The sequence below is a fragment of the Cardiocondyla obscurior genome, linkage group LG04, assembly GCF_019399895.1.
Source record: "Cardiocondyla obscurior isolate alpha-2009 linkage group LG04, Cobs3.1, whole genome shotgun sequence".
Lineage (NCBI taxonomy): Eukaryota > Metazoa > Arthropoda > Insecta > Hymenoptera > Formicidae > Cardiocondyla > Cardiocondyla obscurior.
In genome coordinates, this window is record NC_091867.1 from 5180435 (window position 1) to 5207649 (window position 27215).

The following is a 27215-nucleotide window of genomic DNA, read 5'->3' on the forward strand; positions in this document are numbered from 1 at the left end:
TCTGTCTGTATCTGGTATCGATTCGTGACACGCAATTACATTATTGTAGCGTACTGCTCATTATAATAAATTCAATTTAAAATATATATATATCGAATTTTCCTGCCATTATTCAATTTTGGATAATACGTACGCATTAAAGGTAGGAATTCTTGTATAATATGAATTGCTGTTTTATAATATTTCACATTTTCAAATTATTGCGTTCCACGCAAATTTTATGAGGGAATTCTTTACAATCCACTTGTGCTGTACCTCCAAGCGTGAAAATAATCCGAAGCTGTCCGTGTAGCGGTATAAAATTAATTTAAAGTACAGTGTTATGTATAACGAATGATGTGCACAGTAACTGAAAATTTACATCTGTTTCGATACGTAAAATATACATTTTATTCGACGGGAGTAATAATTTTGGTTAACAGAAGGAAAATTTAATTATCCATTGATATCTCTTTGTTTAGCAATTTATTGTACTATTAATTGTATATAAAAATTTATTTTATTAATTTATTTTTTTGATACGTTTAATATAGAAATATGTTTTATATACGATTACGAATATTCGAAACTTTTTTATGCGAGTGATAATCGCACACAATTCAGTGTCAAGAAATGCAAATCTCATGTACCTCCGGTCGATGGTATTTAAGTGCCGCGTAATTTAGTCCAGAACCTTTGACCTCTCGCATTTCACTCTGAATTCTGCTGTCTCTTTGGCTCTTTCTTTTGTCCAAGTCTTTCTTTTTACCCGTAACATCTTCTCGTTTAACGACAAGAAAGTCCAAAAACCCCCCGAAAGAAATTGAAACGCGTTTCCGCGAAGACGTTTCGCTTGCGCTTCGATTTGCGCGTCTAAAATATGCTTCTCTCTGAATAAAGCAGTAAACGTTGGCGATAGATATCTACTCCATTGTGTAACGCACGTCAACGCTTACGGTTTTGAAAAGCTCGTGAAAGTAGGTAAAAATGCGAAATATCGATATTCGCTTCGCGGAACGATACTGTATCGCGACAAAAAGTAATAACCGTGAACTCTTTTCAATAGGCGCGCAAAAGTCAACCGACTTAAAATGCAAAGACACCACATACCTCTCTTCCTCCTCCCCTCTATGAATTATTCATGTTTTTTAAGATACAAAGTCAAGGTGTCGTTGACAATTTTCATTAAAGCACGGCTCTTTCATTTCGTTTCATCAGCCATCTAGATAGTTTATCAATACGCCGTACCGACGCGATGCTGCGTTACGTTTGTCACCCGAGTGATTTCGCTCAAGTCGGTGGAGTTTCGTACAGGAAAGATGCTTAAGCGGCACGAATGGCTGGTCGGGAAGTTTAGCAGCTACATATTAACGAAAGTTGAGATGCGCAGCGCCTCGGAGTTGTATACCTCGGAGATTTTGGCGGCTTTAATTAACATTACTTCTGTGCATTATCTCTCTGATCTTATTTGGCAATAGTTTCTCTTAACTCGCTGCGCGTCGGGTTAATAGCTTAACTGTGTACAGCGCGACAATAAATTCGTTATTCTATTTAGTTTGAATTTGTCACTTTGCGTTTCATTGTTTCCGCAGGCCGAACAGCTCGAGGAGCTCGCGGAAGAAAGCGAGGTAGGGAACGAAATTATTTTCTTTCACGTTCGATTACTAATTTTATCGGCGAGGCATAAAGCGAGAGTCGGTTGTTACGGGATGTCGGGCTGTACTATTTATGAAACTTTACGTTGTAGCGGACCATTGGGGGTTTTATGATCAACGCTAACAGAGGCCTGGCGAAATTGATACGATCGGGTTTTATTCAATCGTTATCAAATTCTTTCAACGGTGACCGATACGAGTGGCTTTCATTGAAGGTATATCGGGGCCAGATATCTTGAGTTTCATTTCCACATAAAGCTTAGTCGATAAATCCTCCGGCGGACCTCCGCGAGAGGTCACAAGAAATTATTGATTTTTATTGCTAGGAATCGGTCGCAACATTGTAGGTGCAGTCTTCTCACGTGGAAAGATAAATCAAACATAACGCGACAGGGACGCGCGATGGTGTTTCTACAGTCGATTTCTCGTCCCTACAGTTATATCATGTCTTGAACAGAAAAATGTTACTTTACTAAAAATACTGAGTAAACGTAGAAAGAGAGAAAGAGAGAGGAAGAGGAATAGAGAGAGAGAGAGAGAGAGAGAGAGAGAGAGAGAGAGAGAGAGAGAGAGAGAGAGAGAGAGAGAGAGAGAGAGAGAGAGAGAGAGAGAAGAAAGACCGTATCAGAGTAACGGTCGTTATTTTTCTAGAATTATAATTAACGCGCGCTTTTAATCTTTACAGAGGAGATGACATTTTTGTGGCGACCGATGAATAGATCGGAAGCTTAATCTTATCACATTTCAAAGGCAAAGACCCCTGGTAGCTTGTTCGCGTGCAACTAGTAATGCAAGCACGCGGGCCCGAGAGAGATCATCCGATTAAGTATAGCGAGTTACGATCAAAGGCCGTGATACCTCGCGTGTCGTGTGCGGAATGAAAGTGTAAACGCCTATATTTATAAATTCATCCACCTAGCTGTTTCTACACGGCGGATTAACGATCGGGTTTCGAGTAGAGTTTCTCGTGGTTCGCCGTGAAATAATAAGCTCCCAGTTGGGAACTCCGCGCTGATGACTTCGGACTAGGTACACACCGGGTTTACGAATTTATATTAGCATCAGGCATACATAAGTAGATCTGTTTTAATAACGATACTAATAATAACGCTTCTGTTAAGTGCTACGTATATCAAGTATATCGAATTTAACGAGGTTTATGGGATTCCAATGAAAAACGTGAACGCGCGAATAGCGAAATGCAAGCTGTTAAGTTCCAACATGAAAACCGAGGGTGTTTATTTTTATCGACTTTTTACACGGCGATGCATCTCGTATAATTACCATTAGACTTGCGTTTATTTAAATTGTGCCAGAAGGGAAGTTCGTATAACGTAACGTAACAATAAGTCTCGTTAAATTTCTTCATTCAATTATTCCAAGCACGTTGTGCAATTCCGCGTAATTGCCCTCGTCGGACAATTACGGAATGCTGCAAAACGAGGTAACGGTTAATGCGTTTATCGAAGTTTATTACTCACATTCGCGATGACGAATAATAGACAATATTCGAAGCAATTTATTCCAACGGAAAGTAATCTTCGGCGTTTACGCGATATGCTCGTAACTCGTTTTCGATACGAAATCACGAAGGTAGCAGAATTATTCAGAAGACGACGGATAATTAATTGTGTTATAATGCGAGCGGGCAATATTTTGTGGAAAATGATAAATAAGAGCTCTTTCCGTGATAGCATCAATATAATTTTTTTAAATTTATTATTTTTTTTTACAAAACTATTACAAAATTTTTACTATTAGAAGCGAAGTCGTGATCTCTCTTACGTTTGGCGCGACAATATCAACTAACTTCCCCGGGAAGTTTACCTTGGAAAGCTTTGCATGATGTATGTTCGGGCTCAACGTCGCACGATGCAAACCGCATCTCATACGTTGCTGCGGGCACGACCCTGTGCAGGAGGAAGAAGTTGGGGACGAAGCGACGTGTGTCGGCCAAGGATCAATCCTGACTGATCCTACGCGACTTACCAACGTTATCGATATCCGTCGACGGTATCCGAACTGCTTGCTTCGAGCACACCCCCTTCACCCACCCCTCGTGATATCCCAGCTTCGATATTTTTACACATATTTCGCATTTCGTGGGTCTCCGGGCTCCGTCTGGCTTTCTTGACAGGATTCACCAAGTTTTCGCCGCCTCGAAATATGTTTTGCACTCGGCTGCCGCTGACGCGCAACAAATGTTACATTTTTCGTGAAATATTTCCACGCGGGGTATTTTATTGCCGGCCGGCCTTGAGTACGCGAATAATTCATCGACGATTATCGTATATAATATTAAGGGTAACGAGGCGAGCATTTCCTTGAGAGTGAAGTGGCAAACGCCGATGACGGGCGTCGAGAGCTCGTCAGCGCGCTTCGCGAGCGCGTTTCACCTTCGCCGCGCTAGTAGTGGATTTTATTTCTGAAGCAATCGAACGACGGTCTCAAGAGGGAGAGATCGCTTCGTTCTCTCTTCTACCTTCACCTTCTCATGCGCGCGCTCACGTTGTTCGTTACCCCAACCCGTGATGCATAGCACGCCTGTCTTCCGCTGGATCTTCCTTAATTACGTTCCTGACTTACGCACGACGAGGTTCCCTATCCGCCGACATTAGCGACTCTCGAAGATCGAGTTACAGTTCACGATGCTAATTTAATGTTGACGCTCCGGGAGGCTGCACTTTGTGCAACGGAGACGCGTCGCACGTCCGACTACATTACGGTGAACAAAAGCTTGAAGTACTCTAGAAGTTAGTAACTTGTTAGACGGGGTAAAAATGAGAGTCTACAGTAACAAATTACAGCGACTGGCGTGAAATTAAATCGAAACGAAATAATCAAGGGAGATTAACGATTAATCTCCGAATAACAATCGGGTAATCCGTCGTGTAATTGTCCAGAGGGATACTTCCGGTTCCGAAACGCTTCTACCTCTTGGCAGTTAGTCCCACCGCGTATTACGCATGCGAAGCGTATGCAAATATTCATGACAATGTATCCGTCTTCATGGTTACCGTGGCGGAAACGAGGATGGGGACCGAAAATCGACCGCGTTACAATGCGAGAATTACGTGCCGATTTGTCCGTGCAGTCCGCTTCGGTCGGATGATTACGGCTCTATGTCCGCGCGCAGGAGGGTGCAGAATCGCTAACTGATCTCGCATTGTGTCGACTATGATGCCGCCATACGCTCGCGTGACAGAGTCGCGCGAGACGCGTCCGAGTGTTTGCAGGCTTTCGAGACGGTACACGCCAAGTATCGACGCTCTAAATCCCACGAGACGATTTATTCCGAGAATGCAACGATCGCTGCGCCTGCATGACAACCATTTTCAGCGTCACTGCCACGAATCGCGTCCCCCATGTTAAATATTCTCGCGAATTATAATACCGCAGCGTCCAATTATCTGAGCGGACGGACCTCGTGAATTATTTGCTCGTTGATTCGTACGGAAAAGGCATGCCGGCGGGCAATCAGTTAAAAGGAGTCAAACGGCGGAACATCACTTTTCGGTTACCATTTCTTTATCCGCGGATGTTAGCTCAAGCGTGACGTATTGAGAATTTGTCACCCATTACGCACAATTCGATGGATACCGAGATAACGCGATGACGAAGCCGCTGTGTGGCGCGACATACTTATCACCGTTCGAGATCGGCGGACGTTAGCGAGCCGCGAAATGCTTGCAGTAAGCTTTGGAAATCGACCGTTTTAATGTACCAATCAAAGCGCGTTGATAGGGATCGAGATAGTATCTCGCAGCGGGTATAAAGTAATAAAGCAGGAATCTACGGGTCTATTTTATATACAGCGATTTTCAAGTGATATCGCGCTGCTTCACCGTTACTACATCCGTCCGATCTCGTTGCAGGATCGTGTCTTTTAACATCTGGATATAATTATATACATATACATATACATATATAAATTTTAGAAAGAAAAGATTCTTTACGACGGGAGTGTGACAATAATGCTGTCCGCTCTCGATCGGGATTTTTCCCGGAGACATTAAAAACCGGTAGCGCCGCATCAGCGGAGGGCTATTTCCTTCTCGGATTTTTGCAAAATGCAAATTGGCCGTTGCGCCTTCGCGATACTCTTGCTTTCTCGCGGTATACGACGGAACGAAGGCGGCGTCACGTCGCGTGACCGTATTGCGGCAGAAAGAATCGCTTCTGGTCTGAAATAGTTTCTTAAAACGATCATGAATATCCAACCAGCCATCTCGCACTTAAGCTCCCGAAATAAGAAACGCGGGAGTCGCGTATCGCGGGGCTGATCCTGTCGGGCGACCGTGTTCTCGTGACCGGACCAGGACGCTCGCGAGAATTTTACATTACGAGCCGCGCCGCTTTTAAAGTCGCCGAAATATTCGTTGGCTCTTATAAATTCTATTTGCCGCGATATAGCCGCGCAGCTTTTATTTACACGTACGCGTCACGATGCTCGCGGAATTATCTCGTTCGTTTGCGTCGTGCAAGTGTAATTAACGCCGCTAAATTGTCACCGAATGACTGATACGCATGATATATATTCCGACCTAAAATGTGTCACGGTGTCATAAGGAATATTCACGAGGTAATATAAGCTGGGGAATATAAATTCACGTCGCGCGGAAAATAGATGCGCGTCCTCACTACCCATCGAGAAAAGATTTTAGGTCAGGCATCCGTACCAATGCACGCAATCGTTTTGCGAGAGTTTGGTAAATCCCTGTTTTTCTTCCGCGCGATCGCTCGGCTCGCTCGCGCCTGGGATTTTAAAATACGGGGCCGCGTCGTGGAAAACTAACGGGAGAATCGGCATTGTAAACCGGTGCAAGATGAAATCCGCTGACATCGCCGTCGAAATCGCACGTTCCTCTCGTTGCGAGGCAAATATGTTCGACGCGACTAACGAGCAGTCGAGTTTCGCTTTACTTGCGTGAAACTTCACTCGTACACTCACTGAACTCTCGTTATGTTTTTCGACGTCGATTTTGACGCGTCTGAACGATCTCGTTTGAATCTTTATCGTGCCCGTCGAAGCTCATACTCGAAATAAAAAAAAAAAAAAAAAAAAGAAAAGCAGTTAGTCATAATTCTTAAGCGAATTGCGATACCGCGAACAATAAGACACATAAGATTTTTTTTCCCCTTTCTTATATATATAATTCCGTTGGAGAAAAATATCGCGATAAAAGAAGCAAAGTACTTCCAGGAACCAAAAGGGTTTCGCCGGCGTGTTGCGGAGCGAGACACGCGAACTGTGCGTCCCATTCGCCATCCCGAGAGGGCCGTTAATAATAATCGCGCGTCACGAGCGCGAGAGCGATGCTGGTCGCGAGGGAGGAAAGCCGAGTCCACCCCCGTATATATAATATTCAACAGTGGCATACCTCGAGGCGCTCTTTGTGCACCTTTTGTGCCGAATATCGTTGCGCCGCTGCCCAATTTATGAAGATAATGCCGGCGATCAGGCATACCCTTTCTTTACGAAAGAACGGCCCCGGTCCGCACCCTCGTCTGCCCGCGCGAGCAACCCTCTTTGTAGAACTCTATCTCAGCCGTGGAAAGAATGGAAAGGACGTTATTGATAGCGGGCCTGGAGGCCACGGAGAGGAACATAGCCGCGTTCCGGAGAGACGCAAGGAGAACGGCGAGAAATGTTTCTTCTACCTCCAATAAAATTCTCTCCGTCTGTCCGACCTTTTTGCACTATTTTCGCGACGGCGGCGTTCGGCTGACAAGCAAACAGCCTGGAAAGATGGATACCGCGCGAATCTCGTCGAACGCGAATGAAGTTAATCAAGCCGTTAATTATGTGACACACGATTGCAGCCAGCTGTCACTTATTTACATATCTTTCAAAGTCCGCCGATGTCCGAGCGATGTTTATTCGTGTTCAATTTGCAATCTCGCCCGCTCCCTTGCGAACGTAACGGCGCGACGTAATCATCGTCAAATTCTATCTCTAGGCGATATTTCGCAGCAGAAACTACATTCCCCTCCCTCCCCCGATGACAAATCGCGAGGCTGACGTTAATAGACGAGATGACGAAAGGCGTAGAATGTACTTGTATAGAGATACGGTACGCGCGAACGTAATCGGATTCAAGAGTCGTACTTTCAAAAGTCGACAAACGCGCGGAACATGCTTTATCGGAGATGAATTCGAATGAAGTCGAGTTAAGATGTTACGCAAATGGAAACGTCAATAAGGCAGACGAAGTACCGCGGGGCCCATCGCATTCTCCATATCCTTTTATTGAATAGACTTGAAAAATGAAAAAAAAATGAAAAAAAAAGAGGCATTACTAACCCTTAGGACTTACTCCATTTATAGAATGGATGTGAGGATTATTCAATGTCGACGCGGAGAGGAGAGCACAGGCACGTATGGCTCCTTTTAAGAAAAAGCTTGCCCAATTCGCAAAAAGTCAAAATTCGCAGATCACCCTCGATTTCCTATCGGGAGTGATGCGAAAGTTTGAAGTTGCTAAACACACATCTCTATTTGACAAATAACTTGCTTGGCGTAAAATGGCTTTTTAAAACATTTATTTTTCGTAATAGAGAATCATAATTCCGCGAATATAATATCGTTTCACGTACAAATAGAACAATATACGTCACTTTTACTCTGTCGCCGGCGTTGGGCAAATATTTTAAAAACAATCGAGAGCTCAGTATTTATATAGCTCTCTTTAGTTAGCGAGACTTACGGCGGAGTGCAAAATGCGCCGGGAATTGTCGTGAAACTCGACGGGACCATGTCGCCGGTTTTATGAATTGCGAGTCATATATCTGAGAAGACGAACGATCCGGCTGCCAGGAAAATGACGAGAAATTGATTTCTCATGGAGAACGTATTCTCCACTCGAGAACGGAAATAAGACAGACGAATCCCATCGATCCGCGAGATGATTATTGAGGCAAAACCGCCGATGAGATTCGGTGGAAAAGAAATTTTCCTGACGGGAAGATGATTGACTTCGGCGACGGGATAGAAAGAGGTAAAGTAAATTTGCGGTCAGGTTAATATGCAGATTCCACGCAACCGACACCAGTGTCGGCCATAAATTTCTAATAAAGAAAGGAAAATTACCGCGTGACTTGGTTGGCAAGCAATGTGAGTTTCCCATATCGGGGATTGCTTTTCCGCAAAAGCAACCTAATAAATATCTTTAACCGCGAAATGTTCCGAGCAAAATGTTACAAAATTGTTACAAATTTATTTAAAAAAGGTATCAGTAAAAAAAAAGAAATGATTTAATTGAAGATAGTTTTCTTTTTAGTAAGGTGTTAAAAAATTGTACGTCAGAGGGAAATATTGTAAAGTAATAATTTTTTCTCGGAATTTTTTTCTGAGACAATCTGCAAACGAGTACTTATCAGTTGGCTTACTGTAGCGAACGAATATTTATCAGTAAAGAGCACGACTCAATCAATTTCTACAGCTGCTGCATTAATGGCATGTCAGAAAGTTATGATTAGTTCGCTCGTCCTCGCGCTGTTGACTGTCGTAAACAAATTTTTCCCTTCGAAAGAATCTCAATCCAACTTCGCCTCACTAACGCGACAGGTCGCAGCTGCGACTCGCGCGCCAAACGATACGAGGTCGCGTAAACGCTGATTTACCATGCCGGCAAGTCGGCGTACGTTCGTCTTGTCGCGGATATGCAATCTACAAGCGGGCAAACAATGCGCCGTGTGCACCGCGGACGAATAAAAGCGTTGGACACGACGCAGGACGTTTCTCCTCGCTATTTATCATGCGAGTGCGAGCAAGGAACAGCCGTGTATCCGCGCGCGTCCGAGAGCACGGCCACTTTCGTTAGCGCGGGGTGGTTCCGGTTTAGCTTGAATTATTGTCGTCCGACACGCCCATCGGTCGATCGTGATCTTTGACCGGCCCGCGTAAGGCCACCCCCGATCCGGAAACGTACCCACTTCCGTCCTCGTCGACCGCATCGATATTCTGAGAAACGGTGCACGAAGAGAACTCTAATTAACACGGCTGCCACGGATGGACGGCGACGCGATATCGATATTCCGCGAAGGGCCGATAATTGAAAACAGTGGGCGCCTGTATATACGCGTTCCAAGTCCAGGTCGCGGATATTACTTGCGAGAAGGGACTTTTTTTTAATCTTTTTTCTTTTCTTTCTTTCTTTATCTCCACGTTCAACTGCGCGCAGGACAGACAATAAACGATCTGAATCCGCCGCGAGGGTTAATTCTGAAATACTCGGCGTGCCCCTTGTGCAAGTTGCGCGCGCTTACTATGATCGCACGACGCGTACATGTGCACGCGTACACGCGGCACGCACACACCACCTTGCGACTCAAGAACGTGTATGCACTTCCGCCGCCGTAGCTCTGCACGCTTAAGAAACACGAGAGTCGACGAAGCCCCGAGGCTGTTCAGTAGATACCACCATCTCGGGCACGTATCTACGGCCGGCCACTATGGCCTCATTATTTCTATTACGCCGCACGCCGACAGATCCTACAACCATAACCGACTGGAGCGCGTATTTCTCTCTTTTCCTCGCCAAGTTTACCGCGTGGGAGCGTGAAGAATACACCCACGTTGCAGCTGAATTCATTGATACTTATGAGAAGACGATGACGAGTCGCCGTTAACGGCCGCTTCAACATATCGCGACTATATGCGAAGTCTTTTACCCCAAAGTAAAAAAAAAAAAAAAAAAAAAAGAGAGAGGGAGGGGAGTTTTCTCCAAATTTAAAGTGCAATTATATTAACATTTCACTCGTAATTCACTTCGCGAGCGAAACTCCTCTTTTTATATTAACGATATATTCAGGATCCGCAGCGAAATTCGATGTAAAATAAGATGAACATTAATCCGCGCACCGATATGCATTTATTTCGCAAGTGCTCTCGGGCGCAGCCGTCGTCTTTTCAATTTAACGTGCGCACCGATGTTCCTGAGCTTTCGCGTAAGTAATGAATCTAGGTCGAGTCGATTCGATGAGCGGGATAGCCGGAGGTATCCGTCGATTTTCTTCATCGGGGGGAGAGTTCGCTGACCGCCTAACATTTCCGCCGACGTCTATAATACTCTTAAAGCGCAGGAGAGGCCCTTTAATCTAATACCACGCCACTCCCGATACCATCGTCTATATTTTTATCCTTTCGCGGGAAGCACTCTCGCACCTTTCGAACCGGCCGGCTGCACTCGCAGTATCTTACGGAGCTTACGAGCGAGCTGCCCCGGTACGGCTGCGGGCCTCGCGCACCATTTTATGAATTTCAGATTATCATTACTACTCCGATTTTATTGTCGACGTTAATGCGTAAACATGCCCGTCTGACAGTAGGTGTGCCACGGTCAGAGCTCGGCTTCGTTAGCCTGCTAAATGCTAAGCGCTCACTTCGGATCGGAATAAGAAGCGGTAACATTTCTAAATTGGGCTCTCTTTCACCGTTGATCCGCGTCGACATAAATATTTGGATATACGAGGCTCATCTCGATCCAAACCGTCCGCGGGCGCAATGGTCGGGAAACGTTTCGCTTACGTGACCCATCGCGCATAACTTAATATTTCGCGCGTTTAATTAATGAAGCGATATTTTTTTATTTGCGAGACGCGTTCTCTTTTCACTTTCATCTCTTATAATCAGCTTGGAAATCTAAACGATTTTGTTAACCTTTTGCGCTTCGAGTTATTCCGCGGAAGCTATCAAATTATTAAATATGACATTTCGCAGTTTTACTTTTAATCAGGAGCCATATCGCTTAAGAATTAATTCGACATTTCTTGAAGGAACTCGGGAGTGATTGCGAAAATAAAAAGTTGGCCATTAAAAAAAAGAAATCACGTAACGTTTAAAATTGTTCGAAGAATCGCGGCAGAGAGTGCTTTCTCACCGCGGTGCAGAACCGCGAAAAGGTTCGAGTCGAAATCAAGCGAGGAATAAAGTTTTGTTATCCACTTGCGTTCCTGAGATTAAACGACGCGAGAGAAACGGGCGCGGCGATAACGACGATAACGACGGCCGAGGTAGACGCGCGAGGAAGATTGGGTCGTCTCCCGCCGGAAGTGGGGTATGAAAATCAATTCGCGTGCGATTCTACAATCGCGCAGTTCCATTTATACGACGTCTGAATAAAGCTGACCGTTCTGCCCGTACGTACGCGAATGCCTGACGTATGCGCGGGAAATCGTTCTTCCGTGACTCTTTATGCAAATACCGAGCGCGGTCGTTTCAGCGCACGAGATCGGCCATTCGGTGCGGCTCGGCGATCGCCCCGCGTGTGCTCGTCAACCGAGCATTTTCGAACAAAAGATAATTTTAAGACGTCGCACAACCTTAATTTAGGACGATGCACTGAATGCTCTTCTCTTTCAATCGCTGCCGTTTCTGCCGATGAAATGCGCGCGATTTTTCTGTTCCTTTTTATCGCCTGCGTGTGCTCCGTTGAATCAGCCGTGCGACGAAAAAAAAAAGGAAAAAAAAAAGAAAAAAAAACCTACGTATTACACACGTGCACGCCCGAGAAAAATATTTCCCTCGTCACGCAGCGTTCGTAACTTGTTTAGAAGTAATTTAGGGAGGGTCCTTTCTCTCCCTCGCGTTCTCGCGGTGAAAAATTTACGCAGAATTTGAATGCAAAGCCAGTTTATCGTGCCGAGCGTTATGGCTTTTAGTATATCAAATGCTTACATAAATCATCCCGTAAGCAAAGTGCGCTGCGATGTAATTGCAATTTGAATAAATTGTCCCTGAAAGCGCGTCTCCTCGGACGATATTTTTCTCTCTCCATACGTCAAGTTCTTTCAGACATTCTCTTTTCCGTGCGACGCATATGACCCGCGGGTATCAGCCGCGCTCTCATAAAGTTCAACTCGAGTAACCTCCTTTCCTTGCAGTCCTTACACTTCTTTACACTTTCGGGACTAGTCGTTAGCGGTAGCCGTTACTTTGGACGACGTTAAGACGGCACCTTTCATAGAAAGGCTAGCTGATAGAATTATACGATAACACTTTAAAAAATTACGCGAGGCTATTTCGTAATAACTCAACGTTAAGAAGTTAATTTATTAACTGCTTAGTATGAATATAAATGTTTGCAAGAGCCAGATAAAAATATATTGCACGACGGAACACGAGCAAAAAAAAAAAAAAATAATAAAAATAAATTAATTTATATTTTATTTTACTGCAAAATTCTAATTTTTAAATGCATCCGGACTCGAAACATACCTCGACAATTGTTTGCGCATTGTTAGAATCATCCGACATAATTGAAAACAGAAATGACGGAACTAACATTATTCCGCAATCGAATTAATTATTTTTACTCTCGCGTAGCTGAACTTTTGGGGGAATTTCGAACATTCGTCAGAAAGAAATCTCGGTGACATTTTCTCCCGTGGAATCGCGGGCAAGGATTACTCGTTCGTTTTACCGCTCACAAAGATACCACCACCAAATAAATAGATTTCATTCCCAAGGTATTCCGAGGCCAGCGCAATAACCGCGAGAGATCTCCGAGATCTCTAGTCTTTTTCCCCGAAAGAAAACAGTCCTCTCCCGGCGAGTATTAAAGCGGAATATCCACCGTATTGAAGTAGCGCGCGGAATCTATCCAGCGGAATATTTCGCCGATGGTCCGTGTTTGATCGCGTTCTAAGGTGGGAAGCGCCCCGGGATAGTTCCGGATACTTCGTACGCGAGCGATCCGGGATCCGAGATGTTGGGCAAGATGTCCTCTCTTGAAGAGCAAAGAATTCTCTTTTCAAATATCTGGAAGGGACAGTTTCTTCTCCCCAGTCAATATTTAAACAGCCACGTGGCGCAACACTCCGCATTTTTCCAACGCGTAAAGAACGTAATAATGCCCCGAACTCTTTTCTTTCTCCGCGTACATAAATTACAATAGCAGAAGCTGGGATAAACGTTATAATAATGACAAGTGGCGAATGTTCGAGGAAATATGCCGCGAAACGCGCAGCGAGTAAACGCATTAATATTTATGCATACTTGCTCAACAAATCTAGCTTGTTGAATCTAGTTAGTAAACTATTTTGGAACCGCAAGACCTCGGCCGACCCCGATCGAAACTATTCAAACTATTCCATGACGCTGTTCAAACAAATCAGCGGCGAATGACGGTCATCTTCTAGTAGAGATTGTGCCAAGTAAAACGAACAGGACGAGTTTCGATCTCGTGCGAGAAGATCGTCATCGATTGCATATTGATTACCGCTTTCAAAGCCGCTGATAATAGTTTTCGTCGCGCTTTAATTAAAATTCCATTTTACCAGGCGACTCGATCCCATTGTCTTCGTTGAAAATCGAACGAAGACATCTTCCTGCGGCATCGTTCGTCATGTCTCTCGCGGTACACCTAACGGTTTTATGTCGGGACGAGAATCCACGCATTGTACTGCGCTATTATTTCAATTTCAACGGCGATCGGAACGCGCGTACGGGCTTCGCACGCACGAGTTGCTCATCAACGAGATTCGCGCGGTCGACGATCCGCAATGTCGTTCTCGCGAGGCGGTCGTGCGCGGTGCATTGATCCAGAATTGGATGTTTCTGGGTGAATGTCTCGATAGAGTTCCACCTGCGACCTCAAATTTGCATACAGAGCGCCTTGCGTTGCAAACCCTTTTTTCCTATTCACGAATTCTTCGGTCGATTCGGAATCAATTTCTTTTTTAATAAAAATGTTATCGCGTAATATATTCTTTCTTTGTTGGTTAACTTCAATTTTTTTTTTTTTTTTTTCTGAATAACTTGTCTTTTCGCATTTCGTAACAAGTTCAAGTATCAAACGAAAGAAGAAGCCTCGTTATTATTTCGATACGCGAAGATTATTTCTCAAGTGGACGTTCAATGAAGTTGAGTCAGCTAATATGTTAAGGTCGCGTTTCGATCCTTCTCACGGATCATCGATCGCGCGCATATTGCATGCCAGTCGACATGCGTTCGTGTCAACGACCGCCACTCTTAATATTATCCAATTTCAGTCCGAGTACGACGACGTTTGCCCTCAATAAGCGGCGAGCGCGCGAGACGAACGCGACGCGTCGCCGAGGACATTGCTCGCGTGCTCCGAAATCGGATAATGCACGAAATACTTTTCGGTCTATCTCGTCGTTCAATCACGGTCGGGCACTTTATATCCAGGCTCGGCCATTGCCAAAGGGTTAAATTTCTCGATGCCCATTTTTTTTCTCCCCCTCTCTCGCCGATTGCTTCGTCATTATCGTATTACTGCATAATGCGGCACTATATATGTATGAGAGTATTCTTTTATGAAGCCTACGGAAGAGATTAGACAGTTACATCATCTGTTTTGTATTCGAGATAAGACGGGCCTGTTTGGTATGGCGCATACATTAATCTGTACAGTGACTCTCGCCTGGCATTAGTCAATTTTATTAATAGAACCTACACCGTGTTTCCGGAGTGCAGTAAAATTCGCAATATTCATAGCGCAAATTTGCGAGGATCCGTCGTAATGTACCGCGAAGTGCCGATCGCGCGCCGTCGCAGTCGCGCTGCCGCGAGTCCTATCGCGCGGCCGATAAAGGGCGATAACCCGTCGCGGCGTTCACGATGTGGTAGGAGAAAAGTCGTTCCCTCAATCGCCCGTGAAGGCAATCGAAAAGTCGGGTTATACGAGATCCCGGAACGATCCCTAAACGAGTCATTAAACGCCACGATCGCGCAAATCCACGCCACGGTAGATTTCCCTTTGCAGCCCTTTGTACTCACGTCTCGACACGGTCGGCACTCCGCTTCCACCCGTTCCCTCGTGCCCCTCGGTCGTCCCCTTCGCCACCCTTTTTCACTCCGAGGCGTCTTGTTTTGCCTTTAATGCCGGCCTCTCGGCTAAAACGACGGCGCGCGCTGTCTTACGGCGCTGTGACGCGGCAATTTAGGCGTTTGACCCTAAGGGTCGCCGGGGAGTTCAGCCGTTTAACCTCCGCGCAATGTCTCTGTCTGCCACGGCCGTCTCACCACCGGCTCGGGGCTCGCAACACGCCTCGCCACGACTCGGCTCGGTTGATTCTGCTCGGCGCGGCGCGGCTGCAACGCTCGCTCGCTCGCGCCCACACGTCCCTACCTCTTTACATGCGCATTCTTCCATCACGGCATTCCTCCTCGTCCTCTTTCTCGGCGACGTCGAACAGAAACGACCTTCGCGCCCCGTCCCTCAGGCCGCGGAAACGTCGTCGCGTATCGACGGGCGCGCGGCGACGCCGAGGATTTGATTTCAACTGGCCAGTTGATTGGTATGTGCAGTTGCATCGAGACTTGCCTTCGTGACTCGGGAATTCATGCCAGCGATTATGTTTCACTTTTTCCCGAGAATACTCTAGTCTTGTATCGTTGTCGATAGCCGAGCGGCATGTAAAACACGTTACTGTCGAAATTATTGAATCTTTTAAGACTCCAACGTTTTTTTTTTTTTTAATATTTATTTTATTACGCGTTTGTCTGGGTATTTCGTATCGTCCAAATCTACTGCGGGGAAATTGTACAGAAAATTCGAGGAATGTAGTGGGTGTTTATTAATAATGTAATCGAGAATTCTGCAGAATTAATTCGAGGCGTATTGCGAATTTTGAATATTCGACTATACGGTTACGTGTACGGTTAATACGATACGTGCAAATCGATGCAACACAATAATAAAAATAAAGGAACTTTTTTTTTTACTTCGATAATGTTATTTATGCAACGCAGAATCGACAATAGCGTGTATTTTATTTTACCGTGTAGTTTTATAAGCTACATATTTTTTAAATAAATAAATTCAATTTTTTTAAAGCACTTGCTTTTATTAAAAAAAAAAAAAAAACAATATTGTATTTAATTAATTCAGTTATAATTCAGCTATTTATTAAAGATTGAACTAATACGCGGAATCGTTTTTGGTCACAGTAGACAGAATCGACCGACATTTTCTCTCTCGTTGCAGTAAGCTCTTAGGCGCGAGCATCCATTTCGCGTTCCGAGCGTCGTACAGTTGCTCTTAGGTAAAGGGTGGCACCCTTTTGTTTCTAAGTTCGTGAAACTCGGCACGATTACCGAGATGTCGCGTAAATTCCCCTCCGCTTTCGAAGCCGCGTCTCTAAACTACGACAAACTCGGTGTGCGAGATGGACCACCTTCGCCTCCCATTCGTCTTCTCTCCGCGGTAATTTACCGAGCGGGCAATGAGCTCGAAAGTACCGTGGAAGTGCCTCTCGCGTGTAACGATCCAACCGGAATGATTACTGCCGTACAATTAAAATTTTAATACATCATGAAAAATTATACTTCTCTCTTCGTTTCCGTCAACGAAAAATAAAGAATATTTTGCTGAGTTTCACATCCAGTTAATTTCATAAAAAAAAGAGGCTATTAAATTTTTTTAACGCGAGCGCGCGGTGCGTTTTGTAAACGATGATGATAGATTCGCGTAAATCGATATACGATCGAGAAAGAAGTTTCCTCGCGGTGATGTAAGAAGGCAGGGAAACAGACGGATGAGGCGCAAGACGGAACGGGACATTACTACCGCTGTTTTTGACGTTAAGAGATATTGCTTGTCGCTCGACGTTTATAAGATGTTTGTCTGCACCGCGGACAGGTGCTTCTATCGTAAAGTTCGTGCGGACGCAGCTTCTTAAAAAATGGCCAGCTGCCACGTTCCACCGCGGTTGGCGTTTAGTTGCTACTGGTGGATGGGTAGGCGACGTACTCGGGAGTCACGTCAGCGGAAATCGCGGAAGTGTCACTGTCGCGATACCTTTATGGCTGTCCCGTTTGAGTGAAACTCGAAACCTGTTACGTTCGCCGTAAAAATTTATAAATCGAACGCGTCGGGACACCCATTGTTGCTGATTTGAGCCGAAGTAATGAAGACTATACGCGAGCCATAACCATATTTCATGTCCCCGCTGAAAGTTCGAACTGAGATCAGTAACATGCCGACTTCGTCGACCGTAAATGCGAATTAACTTTCGTCGTCACTTTTGCAGGAATCGTTTACCGTTTCTTCGCGATTGTTCTGTTCGATACCGGGGTAGGATTTCCCAGTAGTTAAATAGACGTCCGGAACCCTCGGGAAACGTCTCTTCGTGGATTGGCTCTTAACGAGATTTAACAGGAAGTGGGCCCATTACGTTTGCCGTGTTTGTAGATGGTCCGGCGACAAAGCTCTGCTCGAAGGCGGAAGAACAGGTCTCGGGCGAGAGAGAACGGGAGAAGGCTGGACCGTAGCCGATGCAAAGACAGCACGCGGAAGTAAAAGACGCGAAGATAGGGGATGAGAGACTCGGCACCGCACGCCGCGGGAATTAAGAACGCGTTGCGCTCGATAGAGCGAGCGTAATAACGTCGTCGTTATCGTTATTATGTTATTCCGTATGTAATACACCAGTGATCCCGCTCCGTTTATCGCCGCACGCTTCCGCGTCGAAGGAACCTTCGACTGGCAAACGATATTCGTATCTCACCGCGGTATATTATATCGATACCCCTGCCGCGCGCAAAAGTTTAATATCGAAGTTTCGCCCTCGTTCAATCGTTGCCGCCGTCAGGACAGTACCTCTGGCAGAAAAGTTATCCGCCCTTTTACGACGGTCCGAACACATAGATTGACTTGTACCTACTGTCGGAAACTAATCCAACTTGTCAATCGATAAAAAGTTGAGAGGGAATTAGCAGGTCGTAAAAGGGAGCGGGCGATACGTAGAAATGCAGTCTGGTCCCTTCTCTCTCTTTCTCTCTTTTTTTTTTTTTCCTTCTCCACGAGTAGATTTATCTCGCGTCTTTTATATCAACGTCTCGTTATGAAATGTGAATTTGCTCGCCGTTGATTGCCAATGTTATCGCACGACTCCATCAATCAACAGAATTGATTTACCGCTCATATATTTTATACACTAATCTAATGCCAGTTCGTAAAATGTATTGCAGCGATTAAATATAAAGAAGGAAATTATTTTTAATATTTTCTCTCCCGCTTCTTTTTGCATTCCCAGTTCAATTATATTCTACAGCTTTTGCCGATAGATGTTTTTATCTAGAGAGACCTTGTTCGCATCGATTCTTTTCCTCTTTGTTGTTCGCCTTCTATTCAATCGGGCCGTTGTATTTTGTTCGGGGGTCAAACGATCGACAAACCCATGGGGCTAGTCGATTCCATCGAAATCGCTCCCGCTTGGTTGAATGACACCGTCGTACTTTATTCAAAAATCGTGACGACAAAATTTGAAAGAGACGATTGGGATTCCTCTCGAGGAAAAAATAACCGCTCTTTCTGCGAAAGACTGCGACATCCTGACAGACATTTTTACGTGTAGTACTGTGAAAAAAACCCGATAATCCTCTTATTATTAAAGCGATTATTATGACGTCATTATTAATTGTGTGTTTAATACTTATAAGTAGCTTATTTTTGTAGCGTAGAATTTTTTTTTTTAACGCTGCGATGTTATCGATTTTTACTTGCTGCATTCTTAAAACGTCATTAATTTTGTTTCAGGTAACGTGTGTAATCCTCTCTTGGTGATAAATTCGCTTCAATCTGCGAATGGAATGCACGAGCACGTTTGACGTCATCATTATCGGACACGAGTCGGAAACGAGCGCCGCGCTTTACAGAATCACCCTCGCGCGCCGTGTCACCCGGCTCTCGCGGTCTCGCGGAATTGGAAATCCGAAGCTCATCTTCACCGCCGCCGTCGCTCTCCATGCGCAAACAGGTTTGCATGCAAATAACGCTCGCTTGCCATAAGCCAGCCCTGTGCGCACTTCCCCATCAATACATTCGCGTCTCCGGCTTGCCTGCCGGAGGACGGATGCATAGATCGAATATGCGGGTTTACGGTATCGGACTCATTCGGCGTCGGGTACAACGCTACTTCGGCGCCATTATAAACAGCACCGTAGTCACGTCAGAAGCGAAATTCTCTTGCAGCGCGAGCTCGCGATCCACTTCCAACCCCGTTGAGCCGAGCGGATCTGCCGTGATTTTCCGGCGGAAGCGGCGCCATTGGCTCTCGGGAAAGAGATTTCTGGCCGACCGCGAGAATTCCATCTCCGGCATCCTTTTATCGCATCGATACTCCGCGCCGCGGCCTAAAGTAAGGATCGACGACAGCTTCGTCGGGCGAGACTGCTGCGGCGCAATAGTACGGCAAGGGCGTAAAAAAAAAAGAAAAAAGACGTCGATATCGATTTCGTGTCAGGCGCCGAGAAAGATTTGTAAAGAATAACGTGATGTTGCACGTCACACGTTCTACATCTTATCCGATTTATTTCAACGTTAAATGTCTGTCGGCAAACGCCTTGAATAGGAGCGACGTTTTCTAGTGCATGCACGGTACTTGAAAAGCGTTTGACTTAGTCAAGGTTTCCTATGGGTAATGCCCGGCCGTTCGCTCGCGTGTGTGCGTGATAAGAAAATACAGCCGGCGGAGGCCCATTCGCGTGCTCGTGTCTCTCGCTTGTGGATTCCGCAGGCAATCGAAAAGACAAAAGCGTGACTAGCAGGTGAACAACGTCGTGACACATTTTTCATTCGGCACTTGTCGAGGCGCGAAGCTTTCATTCTTGACAGGCGCCGATCGCGCGAGCCATTTTTTACTTTCGACGTGGAGCGTGTAATTTATCGCCGCATACCCGCGATTAATTATTCACGTTCATGAAGAATATTAATCGCACTTTCTATATATAAAATGGCACATCAGCCTTGCCGGGCGCGGTACGCGAGTAATACCGTTTCAATTACCATGTTACGGAACTCGCGAGGAAACTTTAACTGAAATAACTTGGCTTTTACCCTGGCACCGAACAATACGAATTATCCAAATTTCGCGGAGAGTAAACGTAGTACGGCGAAACAATTACAATTTGGTAAACGTTCCGTTTGCGACGTTAAGTACTATTTTGACGGGCACACGTTACGGTAACTTCTCAAACACGTATGAAAGGCATGACGAACGAAAGTGGCATATCAAAGCAAAACTGTATTAGATATGCACTTTGACGAGATAGTTAACATACGTTTTCCCATCAACGTCACCGATGACGGGCACTTGTACGAACGAGCACACGTCATTGTTTATTCGTTTCGCCTATCGAGATTCGTATTATGCACAACGCTTGCAATACGCAAAAGTCAATAACAGAAATTCAATAATTATCTACCGTTAGCGTTTCTGCGCTTTTCACGCGACTATTGTAACGTAATAATCATTTGACAATTAAATTATTTGATATTTCATATTGTTATTTCGATTAACGTATAATATTCATAGACATCGATATTAAAAGGATTAAATTGCTATCGTACTTGTAACTATTCCGCACGCGTGCGTGTTTCGATGGTTCAAAGACCACTTTATTCCGGGGAAGGAAAAAAAAAACCCTTTTACGTTTCTGTTCATTGTATGTATATGTATATCGGCTAACAAAGCGTCTCAATTAAAGATGCTTTTCGTCTGTGAATCTTGTTAAAAGGAAAGGCGCGCCACATGAATGGATAATTCAAGAGATCGTATTGCGCGTATGTCAGTAGCAATACATTCCGCACGTGTCAAACAACTTCCTCGCATTTCTTCCTTTGAAAGAGGAGAATTGCGAGGACAGGTGCAAGAAGTAGAATAAATAAAACTGAATGTAAAGGAATGAAAGAGCGATTAAATACAAGAAAAGTGGCGATCCTGCCAGGAAAGATATGCTGGAATTGAAAAGCCGTGCAACGTGATTTGTGAGTGATGGTCTTGGTGGCCTTGCCTTTACTTGTTCTTGTTATAAAACTGCACTTTTCGTACTGTAAAAATTTGAGTAGGATCGCCACGTCTCCTGAATACTGAGACAACTTATCGGACTTGCAATACTTTCGTCGTGTCTTATAATTGCTTCGATTTTCTTATTAACTCGATGTGACTCGCGTGCTGTCTAATCGTACTCTGCCTAATCTTCGGTTCCCGCTACTTTGCTCCGTTCCGTACGCTCGTAACAACGCTGCCTCCGAATCGCCGATCTATCCTAAAACGTGCTATTTAATCGCTCTTTCATTCTTTTAGACTGAATCTCTTTTAAAGAATCACACAAGGCTTCATAGCTCTTTAGCATTCATGTATAACGTTCCGATCCGCGAAAATCTTAGATAAATTTCGCTTAGAGAGTCTGTATTTAATCAAAAAAAAAAAAATAAATAATAATTTTAAAAAAGTGCATTCTAGGGCGCGATAAAAAATAAGTTTGTGAAAAACATAACGTTGCACGTGCAAATTATGCAGACGATATTATTTATGTAACATTAACCAATATTAACGCTTCCTATTTGTTATAAAAAGAAATTAAAAAACTAATTTAAACGTTACGACCGGTAGATGACAATTAAGTAACAAGTTTATCGCGGCGACAAAAAAAAACACGAATGAAGAAACAAATAGATTTTATTGTAATTCAACTAAAAGTAAAGATTTATTGTAAAACAGTTTGATAAACTTCGAATTGCCAATATTAGACCGCTGGACTTGTTTTCGTTTTAAAGTTTTCGAAGAAAATAAAGTGAAGTTTTTGCAGCGGCGGAATAGTTTTTAAATTCTCCCATCGAGCCGTGGAAATTTACAAACATATATATATATATATAAAACTGCGCGCGTGATTCCACAGGCATGGCTACCGCTCTCGCATTATCGAGGCATTTTTCACGACAACTCGGAAATACTTATGTCTCGAAAGCCGAGAGAACTCGGGCGCCGGAGAACGAAACGACACCCCGCGGGGAATATTACGCCGGCAGAGAATCGCGAAGCGTAATATCATGACGACGATTTAACCGCTTTGCCGCCACGCCGTGCCTTTGATAACGATAATTATTACTGGAGCATCATCGTCCTAATGGAATTTAATAACAGCATTTGTCGCGTCGCTTGCATAACGCTGTATATCAGCTTCGAATATCGGACTCTTCCGCGGCGCGGCAGAGACAGCTTCCCGACATTCTCGCGTGGAAATTACCTGCCCGCGTACATTAACGCGGAATAAAAGGTGGCTGTGCAAAATGGAATAAATTTTTCGACTTAGTCAATACGTCCCGGAATTTTAATTACCGCGCGAACATTTAATCTAAACCAAGGAAAACCGGCTTATCTGAATAACTTCATCGCCGTAATCCCTTCGAACTAGGTATTAAAATGCAACTTGCTGGTAAAAATTTGTGCGACAAGCGTGCTTAGAGAGCCAGGGGACTCGAAGAGACATCGTTCTCTTAATCGCGACGACTGACTTTGTTCAATTCCACGAGTGCGATGTCAATTGCAAACAACTGCGAACAACGAACGAAGTCGCGTACGTAGGCGAACTTCGGTCGTTTTAGATGCGATAGAGAGAACGAGAATGGGGAGTTGCAAATGTAGAACAAACTGACGAGGGTAGACGGGAGAGCGGGAGTAACATTCACGCCATTTTCTATACGCTCGAACGTCACATTCGTCTCTCGACAAGCGCTTTCGGGAACGCTCGAGGTTTACCTGTGTCGCGAAGAATTGGATCTTGAAATTGGAAAAGATTGAAAAACCTACAGTCAGGGAAAAAAGATTCCGGGCGATAAAGGGATTGAAATGGGAAGGAAAAAAAATGCGCTGACAAGAGCGGCGTGATAATAACGGCGCGTTCCAACAAAAAAATTTCCGCCCTGGAATCTTAGAATCCGAATTAATTATTGAAGTAAAACCGTCATTGGAAAGGAGGGCGTTTTATTATAACTGATAATAAGATTTCAAATAATAATAATAATAATAATAAAAAAAGACGGTGCCATAAATAAGATTAAAAAATAATCGCCATTATTCACCGGAAGTAAAGCTGAAGGAAGGAAATCTGAACCCGAGAATATATATTTAACGAGTGCAGCACCTACCGACGTTGGTGCCGCCCAAGGTTTACGATGTGAAGAAGTCAGCGCGGTAGCCTGGGAATTCGTTGATAATGCTACTGTATTACGCAAAACTCCCCGGCTCGCCTTAGGAATTCTACAATGGAGTCGAACTCTTTAAAACTTGGTCGGCTATATTTCGAGAGCGAATATAAAGCATTCTCGATGCTCCGTTTAACTTTAACTCTTAAATACGATGCGCCGGTACTTTCGTGATAAACGCGAGATAATATTCCGGCTTATGCCGGCCGAATTTATAGCGCAGCCGTATTACGTAATTTTTGTTTCAAATAACCGCGCGCCGCTGGTCTTTTGCAGATATCGGCCGCATATAAGCGCCGGAGACTTTATTAAAGTGGTATAAACTTAAACCAACGCGATATATTCGTGTTTATCGCGCGGCGGCAATTACCGTTTTTTCTTAATCAAGCATTCGATGCACGACAAGCAATGCGAAAGTTAAATTAAATATTTAGCTAGATAAAGAAATACGAGCTATTTTCGAACGACTACTCGATATACGACAATCAATACCAGGCCGCCTTAAAAATTCTTCCCCAATTTCATTGCATCACCAAAGTAAAGCGCGATGCAGCTCGTCGAGTTCTTTCCTTTATCCTCAACTTTACGGTTGACCGAGTTTTCCGCTATGCGCGGCTTCTCGTGCCGTCGCGCAAAGTCCTTTATAATAAACACATTGCTGGGCCAGCGCGAGCAGTGGCCACCGAATAAATATTGACGTTTCATATTTGAAAAATGGCAATAGAATCGATGCAAATTTCGCAGCTGGTTGCCTCAATTTTCTTGAGTATCCTCGCGCGCGGGTATATATTTATTTTTCCGTACCGCACTTATTGCCGTTTCAATACGTAACACGTCTCTAAACGACCGGTCACTTAATAAATAAATACAAGGAAGATATCGAAGAGATAAAATTTCTGTGTTCGTAAAACGCAAGTCGTAATAAAAGTGTGCTGATCGTCTACGAATTCTTACGCGACGGTACTCTCTCGTCGTAGACACTGCACCCGTGCCATTATGGCAGCGTCGTAACGCATGCTGCGTTTCAGTGGATGAGGCCAAATTATCTTTTTTTTAAGAGAAAAAAAAAAAAAAAAACTACGGCGGTCGCACCTCTTACCGTCACGTTTTCCGTCTCTAAATTACGAGCGGATTCGCAAGCAGCGTCGTAAAGAAGCAATGTTCGCAGCCTGCCAGTATAATTCAAAGGCTCGTTTCGTTTCTTGCGGCCGGCGGTTTACTTCGGGTCTTAGGGAAGCAGAGAATGTCGGACGGTGTCTTAAAATAACCACGTCACGAAACGATTTAGCCCAACAATGTACTTTTCGTTAAGACGTACGCGGAGGAGATGCTTTTCCGCTCGAACGGTTTTCGCCTGAGTCGCGATGTTCGCGATTCAAGTAGTCGAAATCTATCTCGCAACTGGCTCAGCTACTGCCACCCAAGACGAGGCAGGAGTTCGAATTTCGGAATGCGAGGTCCTTAAACGAAGCACGCACGAACGGATTGTGCATTTCGTTGCCCGGTGTCCTTTGGGAATTTTGTACGAAACTTTCATCACGCTCGTTGGCTCATTGTCGCGTTGCGACCCAATTCTCTTAATGAGACCGTCCTTCGGAGAAACTCTTTACGTAAATTGAAACTTCTAACGTTACGCGAGTCATCAACGCGAACGTCAACACGGCACGTACAAGTAAATCCTCCGGGCAAAGAAAGGAAACAGTCTCGGAAAACAATACGCCCTGCACGAAATTGTCAAAAATTTAGGGAGCCAATTAAAAATTAATAAAAAAAATAATAATACAATAATTTTTTTTTTGTATTTAAATGTAAAATTATAAGCGTTCTCCGCTTTTTCGTTGCACCGTAATTATCGCATTACAAATTTGACACTGGAAATCCTGTTAATATTAAAGCAAAATCGTTCGGCGCGCGTGAATCGCGTCTTATTTGATTCAACACGGTATCGGAAGTGCAAAAGCTCGTTCCGTGAGTAATCCTTCGCGATCACCAATGAAATGCATGAAACTACGAGCTGTTGTATCCGCTCTGGACAATGGCCAAGTTTCTTGCATGACCGGAAATAATCGTAGACAGCGCGGGATTAGTGAATGCATCGTTTAGGAGACTACGCGAGCGTTATCGCCAAATAAGTTTTGCAGCCCCGGCCATCGAGCGGACATGAATCGCGAATTTGCGCCTCGCTGAACAACCCTGACAGACGTGATAATGGTGGGCAAAAGCAAAAGAATAATTCATCGGGCGTTTTTCCTTCGCTACAGTTCAATCTGGAGCTATTCAAAAATAGCATCTGCAATTATATTTCTTTCAGCCTTTCGCGGTACGCAAGTCACAAAGATCGGTAGCTTTTAAAACGCAAATTATTAGTTGATACCACGCTTTATTTTGCGCTTCTCGACATTACTTGTGCTCCACAAATCGTGATCCGCAGGAAATTCCTCAGATACCTAATAAAAGAATTATATCTTATCTCCGACGGGATGCAGTCCGGTTAATCTAGATTCGCGGCAAAGACGAAGATCGCATCCAGCGATCTCGCTCGGGCGTTCTTTTGCGCGCCCACGCGAAACACGACTTTATATCCAAACAAACCAATCCTCGCGCACGTCGTAAGCTCAGCAGATCCTACGGAGTTCGTAAAAAGAAGACGTGAAACGTAAGGCGAAATGGAAGAAACCAATTAGACGAAACTGGTATCGAAGGACGACGATCGTAGCCAATCGGACACGGTCTTAACTAGATTTCGGCAGAGAGGAATCGCCGAAAAAGAAAGTAGGAGTGGAAGAACGAACAGCGGTTCGAACGAGATCCCGCGCGATATATTGCGAAACAGTCCATTAGAAGTTAATAGCCTGTGCGAGGGAGGAAGGGAGAAAGTAAAACACGTCTCGTAAGATATAAGGGGATGATTCTCGCCGATTGACAACGTCGAAGGTTGCGCGACAAGACTTATTACTTGTCGCCGATACATCATTTACGAACGGCATCGGTCTTGCCTCGAACGTTATAAATAGCCTGACGTCTGAGAGAAGCTAATAAACGAGGCAATTACGCGGAATTATAATCACCGTAGGCGTCCACGCAATGACGATACGCGAAGAGACTTACGTCAGCATGCATCATACAGCGGAGAGAAAAAAAAAAGAAAAAGAAAAACGAGACATAACTCGTCTCATTCGGGCGACGTTCGTCGTCGATAGCAGCGAGTCAAAGGTGCGACGTTCGTCCCCGGTTTTTTACTTCGCAACGGTGTCGAAAAGAGAAATGCAGAATTGCATAACTGACATTACCGCCGCTCGAGTAAATACGCGATACGCTGAAAGGGGTGTGCGATCGTTATCGCGACGAAGCGAGAATTTCTGAAGAGAGCTGTTCCGAGCGTTCGTTGAAACAGCGCGACTTCGAGGTAACGTGCCGCGTTAAAACACATATTCAAAGCCCGTGTTTTTAGGATACTATCTTATTCGTTCGCGAGAAAAGGATGGAAAAATGAAGACCATTGATTTGCGAAAGCGTTAGTTTATTCGGACCGATCCAGTCGCGCTCGAACGCAGCGTCGCGCTCGTATAATAATGATGCAATTTATTAACGAGAGTGCGCGTGATTGTCGCGAATTATCGGGCGG

The 27215-nt window shown here is 44.6% G+C and overlaps 1 protein-coding gene across 1 annotated transcript in view; it reads left to right on the plus strand.

The window, feature by feature from the left end:
* The window catches only part of LOC139101742 (fat-like cadherin-related tumor suppressor homolog), a 170003-nt gene extending 143257 nt beyond the window's left edge, over window positions 1–26746 (plus strand). The window contains exon 4 of the mRNA XM_070655127.1: window positions 19142–26746. Within this exon, the coding sequence (XP_070511228.1) occupies window positions 19142–19212 (71 nt within the window). The 3' untranslated portion in view covers window positions 19213–26746. The remainder of the gene's footprint in view (window positions 1–19141) is intronic.
* The last annotated feature ends 469 nt before the right edge of the window (window positions 26747–27215 follow it).